Source organism: Leptonychotes weddellii, chromosome 12 (assembly GCF_054177405.1).
Source record: "Leptonychotes weddellii isolate Sample4059 chromosome 12, ASM5417740v2, whole genome shotgun sequence".
NCBI classification, from domain to species: domain Eukaryota; kingdom Metazoa; phylum Chordata; class Mammalia; order Carnivora; family Phocidae; genus Leptonychotes; species Leptonychotes weddellii.
In genome coordinates, this window is record NC_138380.1 from 10,841,331 (window position 1) to 10,857,004 (window position 15,674).

A 15,674-nucleotide genomic window follows, 5' to 3' on the forward strand; every position below is an offset into this window, starting at 1 on the left:
AAGTTCCGATTTTGTGCTCCGCGGCTCTATCACTTGCCAGAAGCGGCCGACGGAGGCCCCTCCCCCGCCGTCTATCCTCCCGAATATCGCCTCGGATTCACTTCTCCGCACGTCCTACCTTCCAGAAAGTGGTCGCTTTTCTGATGAGAGAGTTGTTGCTCTTCTTTTCTTCGATCTCCTGTTGAGTTTGTAGGTGTTCCGAATGGTTTGATCCCTATCCAGCTGAATTCCTGAGACCAGACGAGATCCTGGTCTTCTGCTCCTCCGCCATCTTGCTCCTCCTCCAGGACCTCAGCATTCCTTAAGAACAGGTGGTCCAGGCCTCTCCGCCCTGCCATTTCTGTATTTAACAGCCTCTTGGTGGCCTCTGACCAAGGATTTTCCTGTGAGGGTGTTCTCAGAGGTACCTTTCCTGGAGGGAGGAGAGAACACACGAATCCATATGTCTCCAGGACTCTGGCCAGGCCCTATACCTGCTCCCCATCACTGCTGTAGTCCGCTAGAGCTGGGCAGGTGTTTGCCATAACACCTGAGTGAGGTTAGAGGGGCAGTGAGAGATGACTCACACCTGTGATCCATGCCCGACCCTGTCTGAGCAGATCATGGAGAACTATGGGCAGATAGTGCCCCCTGATTGACAAAATTCCTCCCTCTCCACAAGCCTGAGGAAAGCGTGCTTGCCTGCAGCTTTGGACCACAGCCCACCCAGACCTCCATCAGAGACTGAGCTTTGAAATGTCTTCTCGCTCACCACCACCTTGCACCCCAGTTACCTGCTTATCTGGCCCACACCCTCTGGGATAGAGCTGCTCCTAACTAGAAGCAGAGTGGCCCCACTACAGCCAGTTTCAGGCCTCCCATCTCTGCAGGGCTCCCAGGATCTGGGCCTCTCTCCCTCAGTGCACCTGCCTGCAGCTTCTGGGACATTTGCCTGGGATCTGAGCCTCCCTGTTCCACCCTCATCCATGTATGGCCTTGCTCAGGTGACCAACCCAGTTCTGAGCCATGGCTGCTTAGTCAATGTTTGGTGAGCCCTCACTGTGGATCCAGACCCTGGTCCTTTCTAGGTCAGGCTCTCTCTGAGGATCTTACTTTTAAAAAAGATCAACTTGAGGTTGGGGGGGGCGGGGTGAGACATTTAGGTGGTGGCGAGCACCGAGTATGGGGATCTAATTGAAAAAGTGGGTGTTTATTCTAGGGGTGTGAGTAGGGGCTACACACTGAGATACTCATTCTTCCTCCTTTCTGAGCTCTCAGAATTTCTCCAGGTTTCTTTCCAGCACCCCTCTGGGCATTGATACTGGTATTAAAACGCATAGGCGTACTGTGGAGAATCATGCCATTTGATCCTCACGGCAAGCCTCTGAGCTGGGTAAAGTTACTGTCTGTACTTTACAGGCACAGAAACCAGGATTCAGGGAGATGAAGTCTTTCCCAAAGCTCCCAAGTGGCAGAGGAAGTTCTGCAACAGAGCCCTTCAGAGGCTAAATTGGTGGTTAAATCACTGTGCTGGGCAGGCTTAGCATTCACCAAAAGGTTGATGAGAAAGCAGCAGGAAGAGTCTGCTTGTAGAGAAGAGGCAACAAGGGAGGATATAGGGGAACGTGGGAGGAGTCGGGGCAGAGGAGGAGGTTGGGTCTGTGGTTGGCAACCCGGGATGGTTTGTATTCACTTGTCCAAGGGGGGTTTCTCACTGTGTCTTTACTGCAGGTGCAGTAGAGAGTTCTGCCCTGGATCACATTGGTCACGTGCAGCCTCAGCTCCGTGCTATTGACCCTCGTGACCTGGTAATGTGCTCCAGGATGGGATACGATCTCCTCATCCCCAGGACTCCGCAGAGTGGCCAGCAGGTGTAGTTGCCCCTGGAGGTCCTGTTGGTACCAGCTCATCCAGGGGTACTGGGAATTCCTCAGGATGCAGTGCAGGGTTTTGTTCTGTCCGCGAGCTACCAGGACCCACCTGGGCCTTTGCTCCACCAAGCTCACAGTGGCATCTGAAATACACAGGTCAAGCTAAAGGTCCCGAGGGTAGCAGTAACTCCCCCAAATAATCAGCTGCAGCCAAATCCTGAAGAGGGGGACCCATGAGCAATGCCAATAGGAGACTCCTGGGAGCAGAAGGAATGCTTTCTCGTGGGGGTGTTATACCAGTGAGGATCTTAACAAGGCTGGGATCTGGGAGCAAAACTTTCTGTGCCTACTGGTCCCTCTTTCCCTCCCCCAACCCATGGAGAGCTTTTTCTGCCTGGCCTCTTACCTGTACTCACAGTAGCCATGAGTGCCCAGCCCCACAGGATGGAAAATGGTCCCATTCCCTGGCCCCACAGGCTTTCTCCTGTGAGGCAGTGGGTCAAGGTCAGGAGAACAGGATCCAGGTCTATAAGGTGGCAATTAGTAACTGACACTCTAGGCCTGAAACTCAAAAGGGAGTGGCTTTTCCAGGAAGCTCAGTATTTTGTCTCATTGTCTCACTGAGGTTCAAACCCTATGGGGTTTCCTGTTTCCTGCATGCCAACAGCCCTCAGGCAGGCAGGCAGGCACAAACCCCCCCCTTCACTGAGTGCCTTAGTGAAGGTACGTGGCCTGTGCCCCAGAGATTCTGAACACAGACAGTAGTAGTTCTGAATGTGCACCTCAAATCTTCCCAAGGGATTCAAACATCTCAATGAAAGCAAGTAGGCTGGTAGATTGAGCGAAGACCTCCCTCCCCCGTATGCTTCACACACGCACAGAGGCAGCCCCGAGGCCAAGCTGGGCAGTAGACAGTTGGGCTCTCATTTCCAATTCCCGTGTTCTCCTCTGTAAGGTCAACTAACAAATTAAACATAAGAGACTTAATTTTCCCCGTTGAAAATAAGGGAAGAGACTTACCTCCTGTCCATTTCCTTAGAGCATTTGCTTTAGAAATCTTGTAATTTTAAGTTCTCTCTCTTTCTCTGAAATATATGTAAATCACCCAGAAATGTTTTTCTCTAGGACCTGCAATCAATCTCTTTGAAATACAAACATCAAAATGAGCCTAACTTTATTTAGAGCACATGCCTCACACCAAGTTGCAAAATGATGCCCTGTCATAAAGATAGATGGTAAGATTACTCGTCCTCTGGGTAAACCCGGATGGGCCCCGCAGTTAACAAGTGACTCCGGGACGGCCTCTCCAGCCTCTTGTTTGAGGACTGGTTATCACTTACCTCGAGAACGCGTATGTAATGGGTTGTGTCTGATGGCCTATATAAAAAGGCCGGGATTTCTGCCTGTCTTCCTAACAAAATGCCTGGGATGTATATCACATTCTGATTTAATGCTTCTTCAATAATAAGACTGCTTTCTTTCTCTTCTACTTCTGGGGAGAGATTTCCCGAGTTGGGAGTAGCTTTGATTTTTGGTTACATTTTCCTGACAACGCCCAGTGCTGGCATCACCTAGCACTGTGGCCTTCGGACTCAGTTTATCCATCTCAAAGATAAAGATAATAATGAGAGTGATTTCATAAGAGTAAATAGACTCACACACGAAAAATTCTTGGAATAGAGTTTGGCACAGACGGAGCGCTTAGTGAGTTGACTTCTGTCACGTCAATGGTAAATTGCCAATTCAATTTACATATGACAGAATTTATGGTAGGATTTACCTCCCTTTATCTCTCTCTTAGTCATCAGCTGAGATGAAAATCACAAGTTCTCCTAACTTTCTAACATTGGCAAGAGGTCTCATTTCTCATAAAGTTTGGAAACCAGTGATCCGGGAAATTAGATTTAAAAGACCCCCTTGGGGCCCCTGGGTGGTGCAGTCAGTTAAGTGTCTGACTCTTGGTCTTGGCTCAGGTCATGATCTCAGGGTCCTAGGATGGAACCCAGCATCAGGCTCCTTGCTCAGCATGGAGTCTGCTTGAGATTCTTGCTCCCTCTCCCTCTGTCCCTTCCATTCGTGTTCTCTCTCTTGAAAATAAAAAATCTTTAAAGACCGTCTCTTCACCCTCAGCATTTTACAGACAAAAACATGGGGACATATAGGGGTCTAGCAACCAAACTTTACTATTTCAAGACCTGCGATTGCACTGTATTCAAGTCGGTGATTACGGTGAGGTGTCTGAGCCTTCATGGACCCTTGATGAAGGAAGAAGGGAACTATAGCAAGGTGAGACCACAGACCCATCACCCCGGGGAGCCCACACATCAGGGAACAGCTGTGGCCTGGCATCCTGGGGCTTTGCACCTCCCAGATTCGATATTTTTGTTAATCAGCTGACATATAAATACAACAATATGGTTCACGTGATTCCGGCAAAGGGTAACGGTTATTGATGCCATGTGCTGACAACATAATATAGTTTCTAATTCAGTTGGCTTGATAACTTTGAAATCTTTGTGGTTCTGGATTTTTAAAAAACGCTCATTTTCATTATGTACAATTTTGTGTATAAAGTGGGTTTGTTAATATTTTCTATATCAGACGGTTTCAAATGTACATGACTGTGCACCAAATGTCCATCGCCTGGCATTCTAAGTAAAATGTGTCGCTTCTCTTTTGGCTCTTGCTCTTACCTATTCCCAACCTCTTCTCTCCAGAGAGGGCGGGGGATGATGCTCTGGGAACCATTGCCCAAATCACACACCTTGAACACCAGAAATATGTACGTGCCAACACAGAGGCATCCTCACCTAGCAAGCCATGTGCATTGCATTCTGAGGTTACTGTGGAGAGAGTGGCTCTGGGGGTCAGATGATGAAAGGGAAGGGGGCTGGGAGCAGGGAGCAAACCAGAACTGAGGGAAAAGGTGAACAGGGAGAGAAAAGCCGAGTGGGTGGCCAGAGGGAGCCCGGGAGCAGAAACCCTGAGGCTGCAGGGAGGCTCCCACCTCCCTCCCTCAGGCGGGCACTCTGGCAGGTAGACAGATTTCAGGATAAGGGATCCTGGCCCCATCTTGGTTTACAGGGCTGGCTGACCTGTCTCCCTGCCTCCCCCTCCCCGAGCCTTAATCCCCAAATGCGATTGGGATCGGAGTGTCTCTGACACTCCTGTTATCTCCTCCCTGGATTCCTGCTCCTCAAGGTCAGTGCCTCCCCAGGCTCCTCCTCTGGTTTTGGCCCTGCTCCCATCCTGGGCCAAGGTAAGCCTCTTCCTTCCAGATGGCTGCAGAGCAACCTCCCTGCTCCCATGCCCAGAGCTGGCATTATGGTCGCTGTCTTGGGAGATGGGTTTTTTTCTCCCACCACACCTCAATTCCTACTCAGGTGCTCACAGCAGCTGCCAACAACCTCAGGTGGGTCCTTACCAGCTTTGATGAACTCAATAGATAATGAAAAGAGTATGCATGCCCTGAACGGAGGCATAAACAGATGCTCCAGCTCCTGTCCACTGAGGTTTGAGCTGAATTCCCATGTGATGTGTGGTCCAGTTTCTGTGCTAGGGGATGCCTACTGGGCACACGTCCTTAGTTTTTCAGAGCCTCTCCATTGTCTGATGGTGAAAGGACACTGGGGGTCAGTGAGGTGATTTCCAGCTTCCGCTCAGCTATGTCAGAGCCTGGGTAGAAAAAAAACGCCAGGCATACAGTGAGATGTGTGTTCCCTCCCTAAGAAGCAGTCCGCAGATGACAACTCCCTTCACCAGGGCAAGCCATGGTGGGAAGGCACTGCGGGTGGCTAGGCGCCCAGTGGGTGTCTGTAACCTAGGCAAATAGTGGAAAGAGCACTGGCCTGGGGGCAGGGCCCCTGTGTGCCAGTGTTGACTCTGCCTCTGACTGCATGGGGGATCAGGCACTCCTCCTGTTACCTCTTGGTATTTCCCTTTACTCATCTAAAAATTAAGTGGATCTAAAATTCCTTTCCACTCTGGCATTCTAATATTCTAACATTCCTTCTGTGCTTTTATGGTTTGAATACTGAAGCACTTGTCAGTAGGGACCCTGGGCCAAGCCCCCAGTAGAGTGAGAGTCACTAAATGTGACTTCTCTGGCAGGAATTCACAGAAGGATGGTAGAGCACCAAGCATCCCAAGGGCCAGTTTACATTTACCTCCATTGTCTCCCTCTTCTTCCCCTCCCCTCCTCCTCCTCCTTGCTGCTCCCCAGGAATGTGCAGAAACTCAAGGCCAACCCAGACTCACCCATCTGGAAAGCTGATTATGGCTCCTTCACCTCTATGTGTCCTTCCAGGGATTAGTAGCAAAGACTCCTCCGGGAGATGGAAATCATAGCCTTCCCTGAATGCCCCCTCAGAAACTTCTCTCCTTCCTCTGCTGCATGTCTTCAGTCTCGCCCCTTCCCCCTGCTATGCCCCAGTTCCAGATATAGAAAATGCCCATAAAAGCTGGGGCAGGGGGCAGGTGCCAGAGAGCAGAGTGCTCAGTAAGGACATCAAAGATACAGGGGTCGGGGGGGCGCAGAAAGGGAAAGAGAGAAATAGAGACAAGGAAGGAAAAGCAGGGAAAAACCCAAACCCCAGGGAGGACCCTGGCATGGGGTTGGAGTAGAAGAATCTAAGTGCCCTGCTCCTGAGAATTTCATGTCAGGTCCCTGCTCTGGGGCAAGAGCAATCTGCTCTGCACCCTCTCTGGGCACCTCACACCTCCAGAGTTATGTAAGTGGCACCACTCTGAATCCAGAGGATAATCAGATCAGAAGAGCCCCAGTCTGTCCCTCCTCCATGGCACGGTGCCCGGCACAGGTAGGGACACATATAAATCCATACTTCTTGAGTGTCCATCTGTAGGAGAGATACTCCAGACCCCAGGAGCCATGACCTGTGCCCTTCTCTTCAGACTTCTCCTACTTACGGCCCTGGCAGCCCCCTCCCAAGGCAAACACCTTGGCCCCACATCTCGCCTGCGTTATTCCAGGTTCCTAGATCCTTCCAATGTCATTTTCCTGTGCTGGGACTTTGACCTTGAGGCTGAGATCATCACTTTTGAGCTGCAGGTCCGGACAACTGGCTGGGTGGGCTTGGGTGTCACAAATCGCTACACCAGAGTGGGGAGTGATCTGGTTGTTGGAGGAGTCCTGCCTGATGGCAACATCTATTTCTCGGTAAGTCTGAGGGTGTCTCCCTTCCAAGGATGAAGGTCTCTTGCTGGTTGAGGATGGCTCTGAGTCCAGGAAGGATCCACATTTTCCAAACTTATCCAGGAACATGCCCAGAACACCAGTTGACTACTGACCTCTCCCTACAGAAATGGTCCACCGGAGAGTTTCAAAATAGGTCTTCTGGACTGCGTGGCCCTAAGGTGCTAAAGAATGGTACCACTGGACTGAAAGAGTCCTGAACCACTAAATGCAGGACAATGGGAGAGAGTCAATGCTATTTGAGACCCAGTCTTTAGCCCTAATTTCTGTTAAGCTCAGTCAGGTTGACCACAACATAAAGTGGTCTAATAACCACAGCAGCAGCTACAATAATAACAGCTTAAAATTGTTATGTACTTTTGATCAACCAGGCATTGTTCCAAAATCCTTCCATGTTAAACCTCATAGCCTCACTATAAGGTGGATGATTACTACCCCATTTTACAGATGAAAAAGCAGCTCACCCATCTCTCCGAATCTCATCCATAGGAACTGCATTTATATGGGGAAGTGTCAATGTTATGAGCCACAAGAGAGGACAAATAGCATAGAGAGTTCAGAGAGTAAGTGAGCTTTCAAGGGCTGGAGATACAGGAACACTAGGATTTATGGACTTGGGATTTGGAACGGGAGCAGTAAATCAAGGTCAAGTGGTACAGACACTGTCCATCCCTCTGTCCCGGGGATCCACCCTGATGTCATTCTCTGTCCCAAGAGTAAACTGCAAAATAAAGGACCTGGATTCTGCCAATTTAGTACCTTGGGGTTGCTAAAGGGACACCAGCTTCTCCAAAGTCATGACCACCGGGGTTTCCTGTTCTTACTCTTTGGACTTCACTGGACCCCAGGATCAGCACCTGGTGGATGAAGACACCCTGGAGGAGGACGGGAGCCAGGATGCTGAGCTGCAAGGGCTGACCGAAGATGCTGTCTACACCACCATGCGCTTCTCCAGGCCCTTCCGCTCCTGTGACCCTCACGACAAAGACATTACGGTAAAATAGTAAGGGGAGAAAAGCATTCAATCGTAAGCAGCTTTTCCTTTTGGGGATGTGGAGTCACCCCCAATCTAGAACGTGCATGTGTCTCAGGCAGCAGTCACAGTTCCCAGGGGTTCTCTCCCTCTCTACCTTTCCAGGCACTGCCCCAGTCATGCCCCTCTCCAAATCCATAAGCTCTCCACAGAGTTGATTCCCTACAGATTAAGCACCCACCCCACCCTCCTCTCATTCCCCTCTCCAAGAACTTTGCCTGATTTCACTGAACTTTAGGGTGGACACAGGCATTGAGAGGGAATGTGACTTGCTCAATATTTTCAGCAAGTTGGCCCCTGAAGTAGAACTAGAACCTGACTAGTTCTGACCCCTGAGTCGGAAGCTCTTTCTATTCCACTGTGTAGCCATGAGCAAGAGGCTTGTGTCAGTCCTTGGGTGTGGGTGTGTGCAAAGTGCTGCTCACGGGCAGTAGCACCTCAATGCCCATGACACCCCCAGAGTGACACCATAAAGGTGCTGGCCACCTACGGCCTGGATGACACTCTGAAGCTGGATCGGGACCGTACTTTTATCAAGTCCATCTTCCTGCTACAAATAGTCCATCCTGATGACCTTGATGTCCCTGAGGATACCATCATCCATGACTTGGAGATCACTGATGTAAGAGTCCTCCACCCCACCCAGCAACCTCCAAGCCTCCTTCCCATCTTCCCACTCAATCTAGACCCTCCTCTTGCACCTAATACTCAGTACGTTCCTTGAATTGATGTTACTGTGACTTCTTGTAATTCTCCAAGGACCACCAAGCTGGTCTGTCCCTTCCCTGTCTTCTCTAAGAGCCTCATTTCCAACCCAGCTCATCCTCTGTGTGTTCTTCTCCAGTTCCTCATTCCAGAGGATGATACCACATATGCCTGCACCTTCCTCCCTCTCCCCATCGTTAGCAAGAAGCATCACATCTTCAAGGTACAGTGAACCAGACACTGCTAAGGCAGTTGAGCAATGCAGTGGGCACAGTCAACTCTGAAGGGATGGTGCTTGGATAACTGCTGAAAGGAGCCCAGAGAGAAGTAGCTGGGAGAACATGGGCACCTGGTCAGATTTGGTGGGGGTAGTAGTTTCATGCTTTCCTGAGCCCAGAACTATAACTCCCAGCACTGTTCTATCTAAGCCCCACAATGCAGCAAAGATTTTGATGAAGGTCATCAATTAGTAAGTGTTTCCAAAGAGCAAAGTATAAGCCCCACCTTGGTTGTGCTCATGGCCTAGGAGGAAATTCAGGCTGCGGGGACAGGGCCAAGGGCTCTCAGGTCAGTGAAGTCTGGCTAAGGGGAACTCCAACGTGGTCACCTGATTTCACAGTTGAGTTATTTCAAATTTTGATCTTACAAAAACTAACAAATGTGTGGGAGCCATTTTTTTTCTTTAGAGGAGAATCCAATGAGGCATGTGCTCAGATATAGTGGACTGGTGATGTTATTAAGGGCAAGTCAGGAGTCTTGGGGATATTCTTGGCTAGATTTAATATGTTGTGCCCTCGGGGGAGGAGTTTAAAAGGGTGGGGCTGAGAAAGAAGTCAGACAAAGTGGGCTAAGTGATGGGTTGGGGAAGAAAAACAGAACAAGTAGAAAAGAAAGAGACACGGAAGTGGGGAATGAGTATAGATTTATTTGGGGAAAAGGGATGGGGAGAATAGGACTTGACATAGAAGATCTTGACATGCTCTGCCTCCATCTCTCACCCAGTTTGAGCCCAAGCTGCCGGAGCACCACGAGTCAATGGTGCATCACATCCTGGTGTATGCATGTGGCCATGCCAGTGTTCTCCCCACGGGCATCAGTGACTGCTATGGGGCTGACCCTGCCTTCTCCCTCTGCTCACAGGTCATCGTGGGCTGGGCTGTCGGGGGCACAGTGAGTCCTGTGATGAGGGAACTAGGTGGCTAAGGGGGGAGAGTGCATGTTGTCAGGCAACTGGGATTGCTGGACTGACTGATGGCAGACCAGGAGATAGGGGAGGTCTGGGATGAGGGCCAGAAAACACAGGCACGTTCCAGTCCCTGCACTCAGCACCAGGCCCTTCTTGCTGCCAAATCTTCCTCCATCCAACAGAGTTACCAGTTTCCAGAAGATGTGGGTATCTCTATTGGGACCCCCTTAGACCCCCAGTGGATACGACTGGAGATTCATTACAGCAATTTTCACAACCTTCCTGGTGAGCATCTAGAGTATTTATGGAGGAAGAGCTGGTGCAGCTTGCTGATTCTTTTAGGAGTTGGGAAGCTGCTGTGGGAGGCACGCTGGCTTGTTTTGGTCACAGCCCTGTCCCAGCTTTCCTGGGCCTCTTGATCTCACATTGTGACCAGCTCTCTTGTCTTCTATCATTGTTCCATCCTGCACCAGGTGTGTATGACTCCTCAGGCATCCGATTATACTACACTGCACAGCTGCGCAAATACGACACGGGGGTCCTCCAGCTGGGCTTCTTCACTTTCCCCATCCACTTCATACCCCCAGGCGCAGAGTCCTTCCTGTCCTATGGGCTGTGTAAGACAGAGAAGTTTGAAGAGGTGAAGCTGGGAGGCACATCCTCCCTGAGGTTCCTTGTTTCCCATCCCAGATCTGGGCTGGTCCGTAAGCACACACACACTGAGCCCGGGACTTTGAGAAAAACTACACCCGGTGCTCAGGAAAACCGCTAACCTGGATCATGCAAGGGAAGGAAGGAGTTGGGGCTTTGGGGACTGGGGGGTGGGGCAGGAAGAGGGTCCATGAGGGCCCAGTAAGAACGAAAGGGGCTCCTGTCGGTCATATGAAGAGGGTGTCAAATGTTAAGGGAGGCAAATCAAGGAACAGGGCAAGATGAGAGTTCTTACCAAACCAGATGTGTCTCCTCCCCATCACAGATGAATGGGGCCCCAGTGCCTGACATACAGGTCTATGGCTACCTGCTCCACACCCACCTGGCTGGCCGTGCTCTGCAGGCCGTGCAATACAGGTAAGGGAAGGCATGGACTTGAAGCTTTCCCATCTGCATGTGGGAACAAATTTGAGGATAGTTATTTATTCTGCAGCATAAGGTTATGCTTGGTTGGGAGTAGGAGGAGCTGGAACTACCCCTAGAGTAGAGGTGGTTGGAATAAGACTATGGAAGGAGGAGCTTTTCTGTTTTTGGGCAACCTGTCCCCCCAGCATGAGCCCATACACTACTTCATTCCCTCTAGAAATGGAGCACAACTCCGAACAATCTGCAAAGATGATTCCTATGACTTCAGTCTGCAGGAGACTCGAGATTTACCTTATCGAGCAGAGATCAAACTGGTGGGAGCCTGAGGGGAGGCATGACTGGAGTTGGGGCGGGGAGGCAGGATCAGAGGTCATCACTGTTAGCCAAGAGAGTTCTAAGGCTGTACCAGTCCTTCTGTGTCTTACTTTCAGCCTTCATGTTTCACTCTGAATAGGGAGATGAGTTGCTGGTGGAATGTCACTACCAGACGCTGGACCGGGACTCCTTGACTTTTGTAAGTACTTCCCTTCCCACCGTGGTCAAGCACAATGACCTCAGAATAGAGCCCATCCCTGGCCTTGGCTATAGAGTGACTCTGATTATTCCAGCTGAAGCCCTTTTCTCCATCCAATGGTATTATCCACTCACATGGGGCTTTTCATGCTCTCACATCCCCGTGACTTTAAGATGGGTACAAGGATTCCCTACTTTCTCTGTCGTTGACCCACTAAGACCATGGGCAGAAAGCACATTATAGTAACCCAGAGCATGGACTCTTGTTCTCCATGCCTGGTTTCTAATGTCAACACAATCATTAGCTTTCTAACCTTAGACAAGTTATTCAATTTCTTTGCACCTCAGTTTCCTAATTCATACAGGAACTAATAATAGTACCTCATAAAATTGTTGTAAGAATTTATTAACCTATGTAAAACACCTAGATCATTGCCTGGCTTGTAGTGGATGCTCAATTAGAGTTAGCTGTTGTCGTTATGGTCACAAGGAACCCCACCCCTTTTGTGTGTCAAGAGTGGTTCAGTGCTTATAGGATTCCAAAGGGGTTGCATGCTATTGAGGAAGAAACTACAGCCATATATATTATTATTATGTGATGTGGAAAGTGATACATACCATAAGAGACAAATGGGAATAGTGCATAAGGGGATTCACAGGGAAAAACCATAAGGCCCTACTATGGTGAACTGAACATGTGACATATTTGAGTAGGTCCAGCTTTAGACATGTAGAGATGAGGAATCCTGGAGAAGCTCAAAAGGGAGTGAGTTTTTCAGGAAACTCAATATCTTCTTTCATCTTCTCAACCATCTTGTCTCCTCGAACCAGAGCAGAGGCCATTGAAATGTAGAGGACAGGGCAGATATTATTTCTTTGGAAATAATATCAATGATTGTCCACAAATTGGAAAGAGAGGAGGTAAAAGGAAAGGGAGGGTAAGAAGTAGATGAACATTCAGTCAGCTGGTTGTAGGTTAAGTGAAAAGGAAAACAGCATCATTGGTAGAATGACCGCTTACACTATTTTCTGTCTGCCTTGTTCCCCTCACTCTGCTTGCCTTTGTGACTTTGTGTTCCATCTCTGTCTCTCTCTTCTTCTCCAGGGGGGTCCCAGCACCATTAATGAGATGTGCCTCATCTTCCTCTTCTACTATCCCCGAAACAACATCTCCAGCTGCATGGGGTACCCTGACATCATCTATGTGGCCCATGAGCTTGGGGAGGAGGTATCAGAGTGAGTCATCCTGGAAGATAAGACCTTCAAGTATGTGTGGGAGGGGTCTTGGGGAAGACTGGAGAAGGAGAAAAAGGAAGACCACCTACTACCTCCTACATTAGTGAGTCAGGATTCCTCAGTGGGCTGCCTGGTTGGCTCCTGCCCTCCTAACACCTACTTCTGTCAGTGTCTGACTCTCAAAGCTCTTACATAAGACCAAATAGAGGTTTTTTTTTTCCCCCATATCAATGAGGCCATTCAGAAAAGCAGATAAGAACTGACCTATAAAAGTTAGATCACTTATGTACAAATTCTCTGTCTGCCTTTTTCTCATGTGCTACCTGATTCAATCAAAGACTGTTTACTTTTAAGTAATGACCCTTAATTATTTAGGGGTGAGGGTTTCCAAGAAAAACGCACATCTGTGCAGACACACCAATTCCACATACAATTTCAGGGCCTTTACTGGTTCCCTGAAGTCACTCCATCCACCTTCTTGGACTTCATGGCTCCCAGATTAAGAACTACTTCTTTAAAGAGCCAGGAATTTCTCTTTTTCACTTTAAAAAATTCTCGTCTGTGAGTTTTGCAATTTCTCATTCTACCAAATTCATGGTTGTCTTATTGAGTTGTGAGGCACTCCTTTTGGCTTATGCTGACATGGAAATGATGCTAACAAACGTGAAGGCATTTTGTCAAAGCTTTGAGTTGACCCTAACCTATCGTTTGTTGCCCCTGCCTACGGCAGCCCCATGGAGGGCATGATGGCCATGAACAATGTTGAGTGGACCCCAGAGAACATTAAGAAGGCTGAGAAAGCCTGCAAGGAGGCCCAGCAGATGGTGATAATAAAGACCATTGATGTGAGTGTCCCAGGAGACAGCACCTTCTCAGGGTTGGGGATGACAGGTTGTGGGATGGTGTTGGGCCAAGCTTGGAAAAGAAAGGAGGAAGCTAGTGAATGACAAAGGCGGGAACATTGGGTCAGGGAAAGAGGGGCTGGGGAGCAGAAAGATGGGCTGGTGCTGTTCTGGACTATGGAGTGGTGGGGGTCTCCCAGCTAGTTTGTGAGGCTGCAAGAACTGGGGATCAGCAAGTAAGGGCTGAAAAAAGGACATGAGTGGGGGAGGCTTATGCGTTTAACCATTTTCTCCCATTTTCCTTGTGCTGCAGGAATTGGTGGAAAACACGACAGGCTGGATTCCGGAAATCATCCCAACTGCTCGGGGACCCTGCTTGGAGTCCTCTGGAGGCAAAGTGGAGCCCCAGGACAAAACCCCTGCAGGCTTCAAGGCTGAACCAGTGGCCCTCTCAGGCTCCAGCACTGCTAGCCTGAGGCACCTCCCTCTGGCTGCCCTCTTGTTTGGGCAGGGGGCTCTTTCTTGGCTTCTTGCCAACCTGCAGGTTGGAGTCTGATACTGTCTCCTCATTTCAAATACTCAGGTTCCTCTCTGCTCAGCCTTCCCCTTATTATCAAATATAGAAACTCCCCTCTGCTTCAGCTCCCCAAAGTCCCCCATTTGTGCCCCTTCCCATGACCCAGGCCATGACATTGCAGGCCTGGGGATTGCAACTCTTCCATGAGGCTCTTCCATGCTGAGGGATGCAATTCAGCCTTTAAAGCTTTAGAAACACTGATGGGACCACATATTTTCTGACAAAATCTGGATTCAAGGCTGGACCACTCTCTGAGAAGTCTGATGTTCCAGCTTACCTAAGGGGGTGCCAGCTGGGGAAGGGGGGGGCTTGCATGCAGAGGGAGAGCCCTCCAAACCCTCCCTTGCCCATGCTGACCCTAAAGGGGGCTCCTGGTTCTTTTCTTAAGGCATTTTTGGCCCAACCCTCCCTGTGAGGCAGAGGCAGCAAGCCACATGTGTGATTTGTAGTAAAGGGAAAGGCTGTGGTTATAAGGGACAAAGCTCAAGACATCAGATTAAATAGAACTTAACTCACTTCCTGTTGCCATCTCCTTCCTTTGAGCCTTTGGTCCAGGAGAGGAAGCTGGGAAGTCTCTTGAATGGCTCAGGATAAGGCATCCAGAGGGTATTTGAGGATCCAGTTGCCCAAAAGGCAACATCAATTGCAGTCCTTGCTCTTCTCACCTGTGCCTCTATGAGATGATCTTTATTTATCCCACCAAGGGTCACATTCTCAACACTCAGGTCACTAGGGGTCAAGAGCCTAACTGGCCAGGCAGGGTGAACTGGGCTCTGAAAATGGGTCAAGGCCAAGGTGGAGTGGGGCAGTCCTTAGCTCTGGAGCCCAGGGCATGTCAAGAAGGTTCACGTGGACAGAGCAGGGAATAGACCCAAATCGACTGTGCAGTCAGGCTGCAATCTGCAACCACAGTTGAAAGGAACTGTGCATTGGCAGTGGCTATTCTGGGTTTCTGGGGGGCATTTCTGTTTTCTAAGCTTGAGAATCTGTGTAGCACCGTGTCCTTTGAGATTTAAAGTCACCATGCTACTTTATGAATTGCCTTGCTCGTTGTTCACGTGCTCTGGGTTGGGACCCCTTCTCTGGCTATACCGAGGTGTTTAGAGGAATCTTAGTCTCTTGGAAACCAGGGAGCTGGCCTCGGTAAATTGTTTACCACTGCATGAGGGGCCAAGCGTTGATTGAACATCATAACCCTGCTTCCTGGCAGAGGAAGCTCTGGGACTGAAGAGGTATATGCCAGATGATGAGCACTTTATCTTTACTGTCACTTCCTCTGGAGAATTCTGGAGGCTCCATTCTAAGGTTATGCAACATCTTCAGTGTTCACATTCAGCTCCTGCAGTCTCAGTCCTGGATATTTTCAGTGCTTGGGGTCACTTCTGGGCCTTGTAATGTGTGAGCAGAGGGACTTGCTGTCCTTAATCAAAGAGGTTTTTCAGT

At 49.5% G+C, this 15,674-nt stretch overlaps 2 protein-coding genes across 3 annotated transcripts in view; one reads left to right on the forward strand and one right to left on the reverse strand.

Annotated features, from left to right (window-relative positions):
* LOC145716456 (uncharacterized) overlaps window positions 1–2,433 on the reverse strand; it is a 30,648-nt gene extending 28,215 nt beyond the window's left edge. For both annotated transcript variants that reach the window (XM_081799968.1, XM_081799967.1), the window contains exons 1-3: window positions 2,257–2,433; window positions 1,673–1,993; window positions 119–412 (exon numbers count right to left, since the gene is read on the reverse strand). In XM_081799968.1, coding sequence (XP_081656094.1) covers window positions 119–412; window positions 1,673–1,993; window positions 2,257–2,311 — 670 coding nt within the window. In that variant the 5' untranslated portion in view covers window positions 2,312–2,433. The remainder of the gene's footprint in view (window positions 1–118; window positions 413–1,672; window positions 1,994–2,256) is intronic.
* A 577-nt stretch (window positions 2,434–3,010) lies between these two features.
* On the forward strand, window positions 3,011–15,674 carry LOC102741820 (putative DBH-like monooxygenase protein 2). Its single transcript, XM_006743559.3, has 13 exons — window positions 3,011–7,026; window positions 7,911–8,057; window positions 8,556–8,717; window positions 8,940–9,023; window positions 9,803–9,970; window positions 10,169–10,271; window positions 10,460–10,626; window positions 10,963–11,054; window positions 11,281–11,377; window positions 11,518–11,577; window positions 12,682–12,812; window positions 13,543–13,657; window positions 13,968–15,674. Exons 1-13 carry the CDS (start codon window positions 6,739–6,741, stop codon window positions 14,208–14,210), a joined length of 1,857 nt encoding a protein of 618 aa, XP_006743622.2. The 5' UTR covers window positions 3,011–6,738; the 3' UTR covers window positions 14,211–15,674.

Coding starts and splice junctions, on each gene's coding strand:
- LOC102741820 (XM_006743559.3), top strand. CDS start 6,739: ATGACCTGTGCCCTTCTCTTCAGACTTCTCCTACTTACGGCCCTGGCA. Junction 7,027..7,910: donor ATGGCAACATCTATTTCTCG/GTAAGTCTGAGG, acceptor ACTGGACCCCAG/GATCAGCACCTGGTGGATGA. Junction 13,658..13,967: donor TGATAATAAAGACCATTGAT/GTGAGTGTCCCA, acceptor CTTGTGCTGCAG/GAATTGGTGGAAAACACGAC.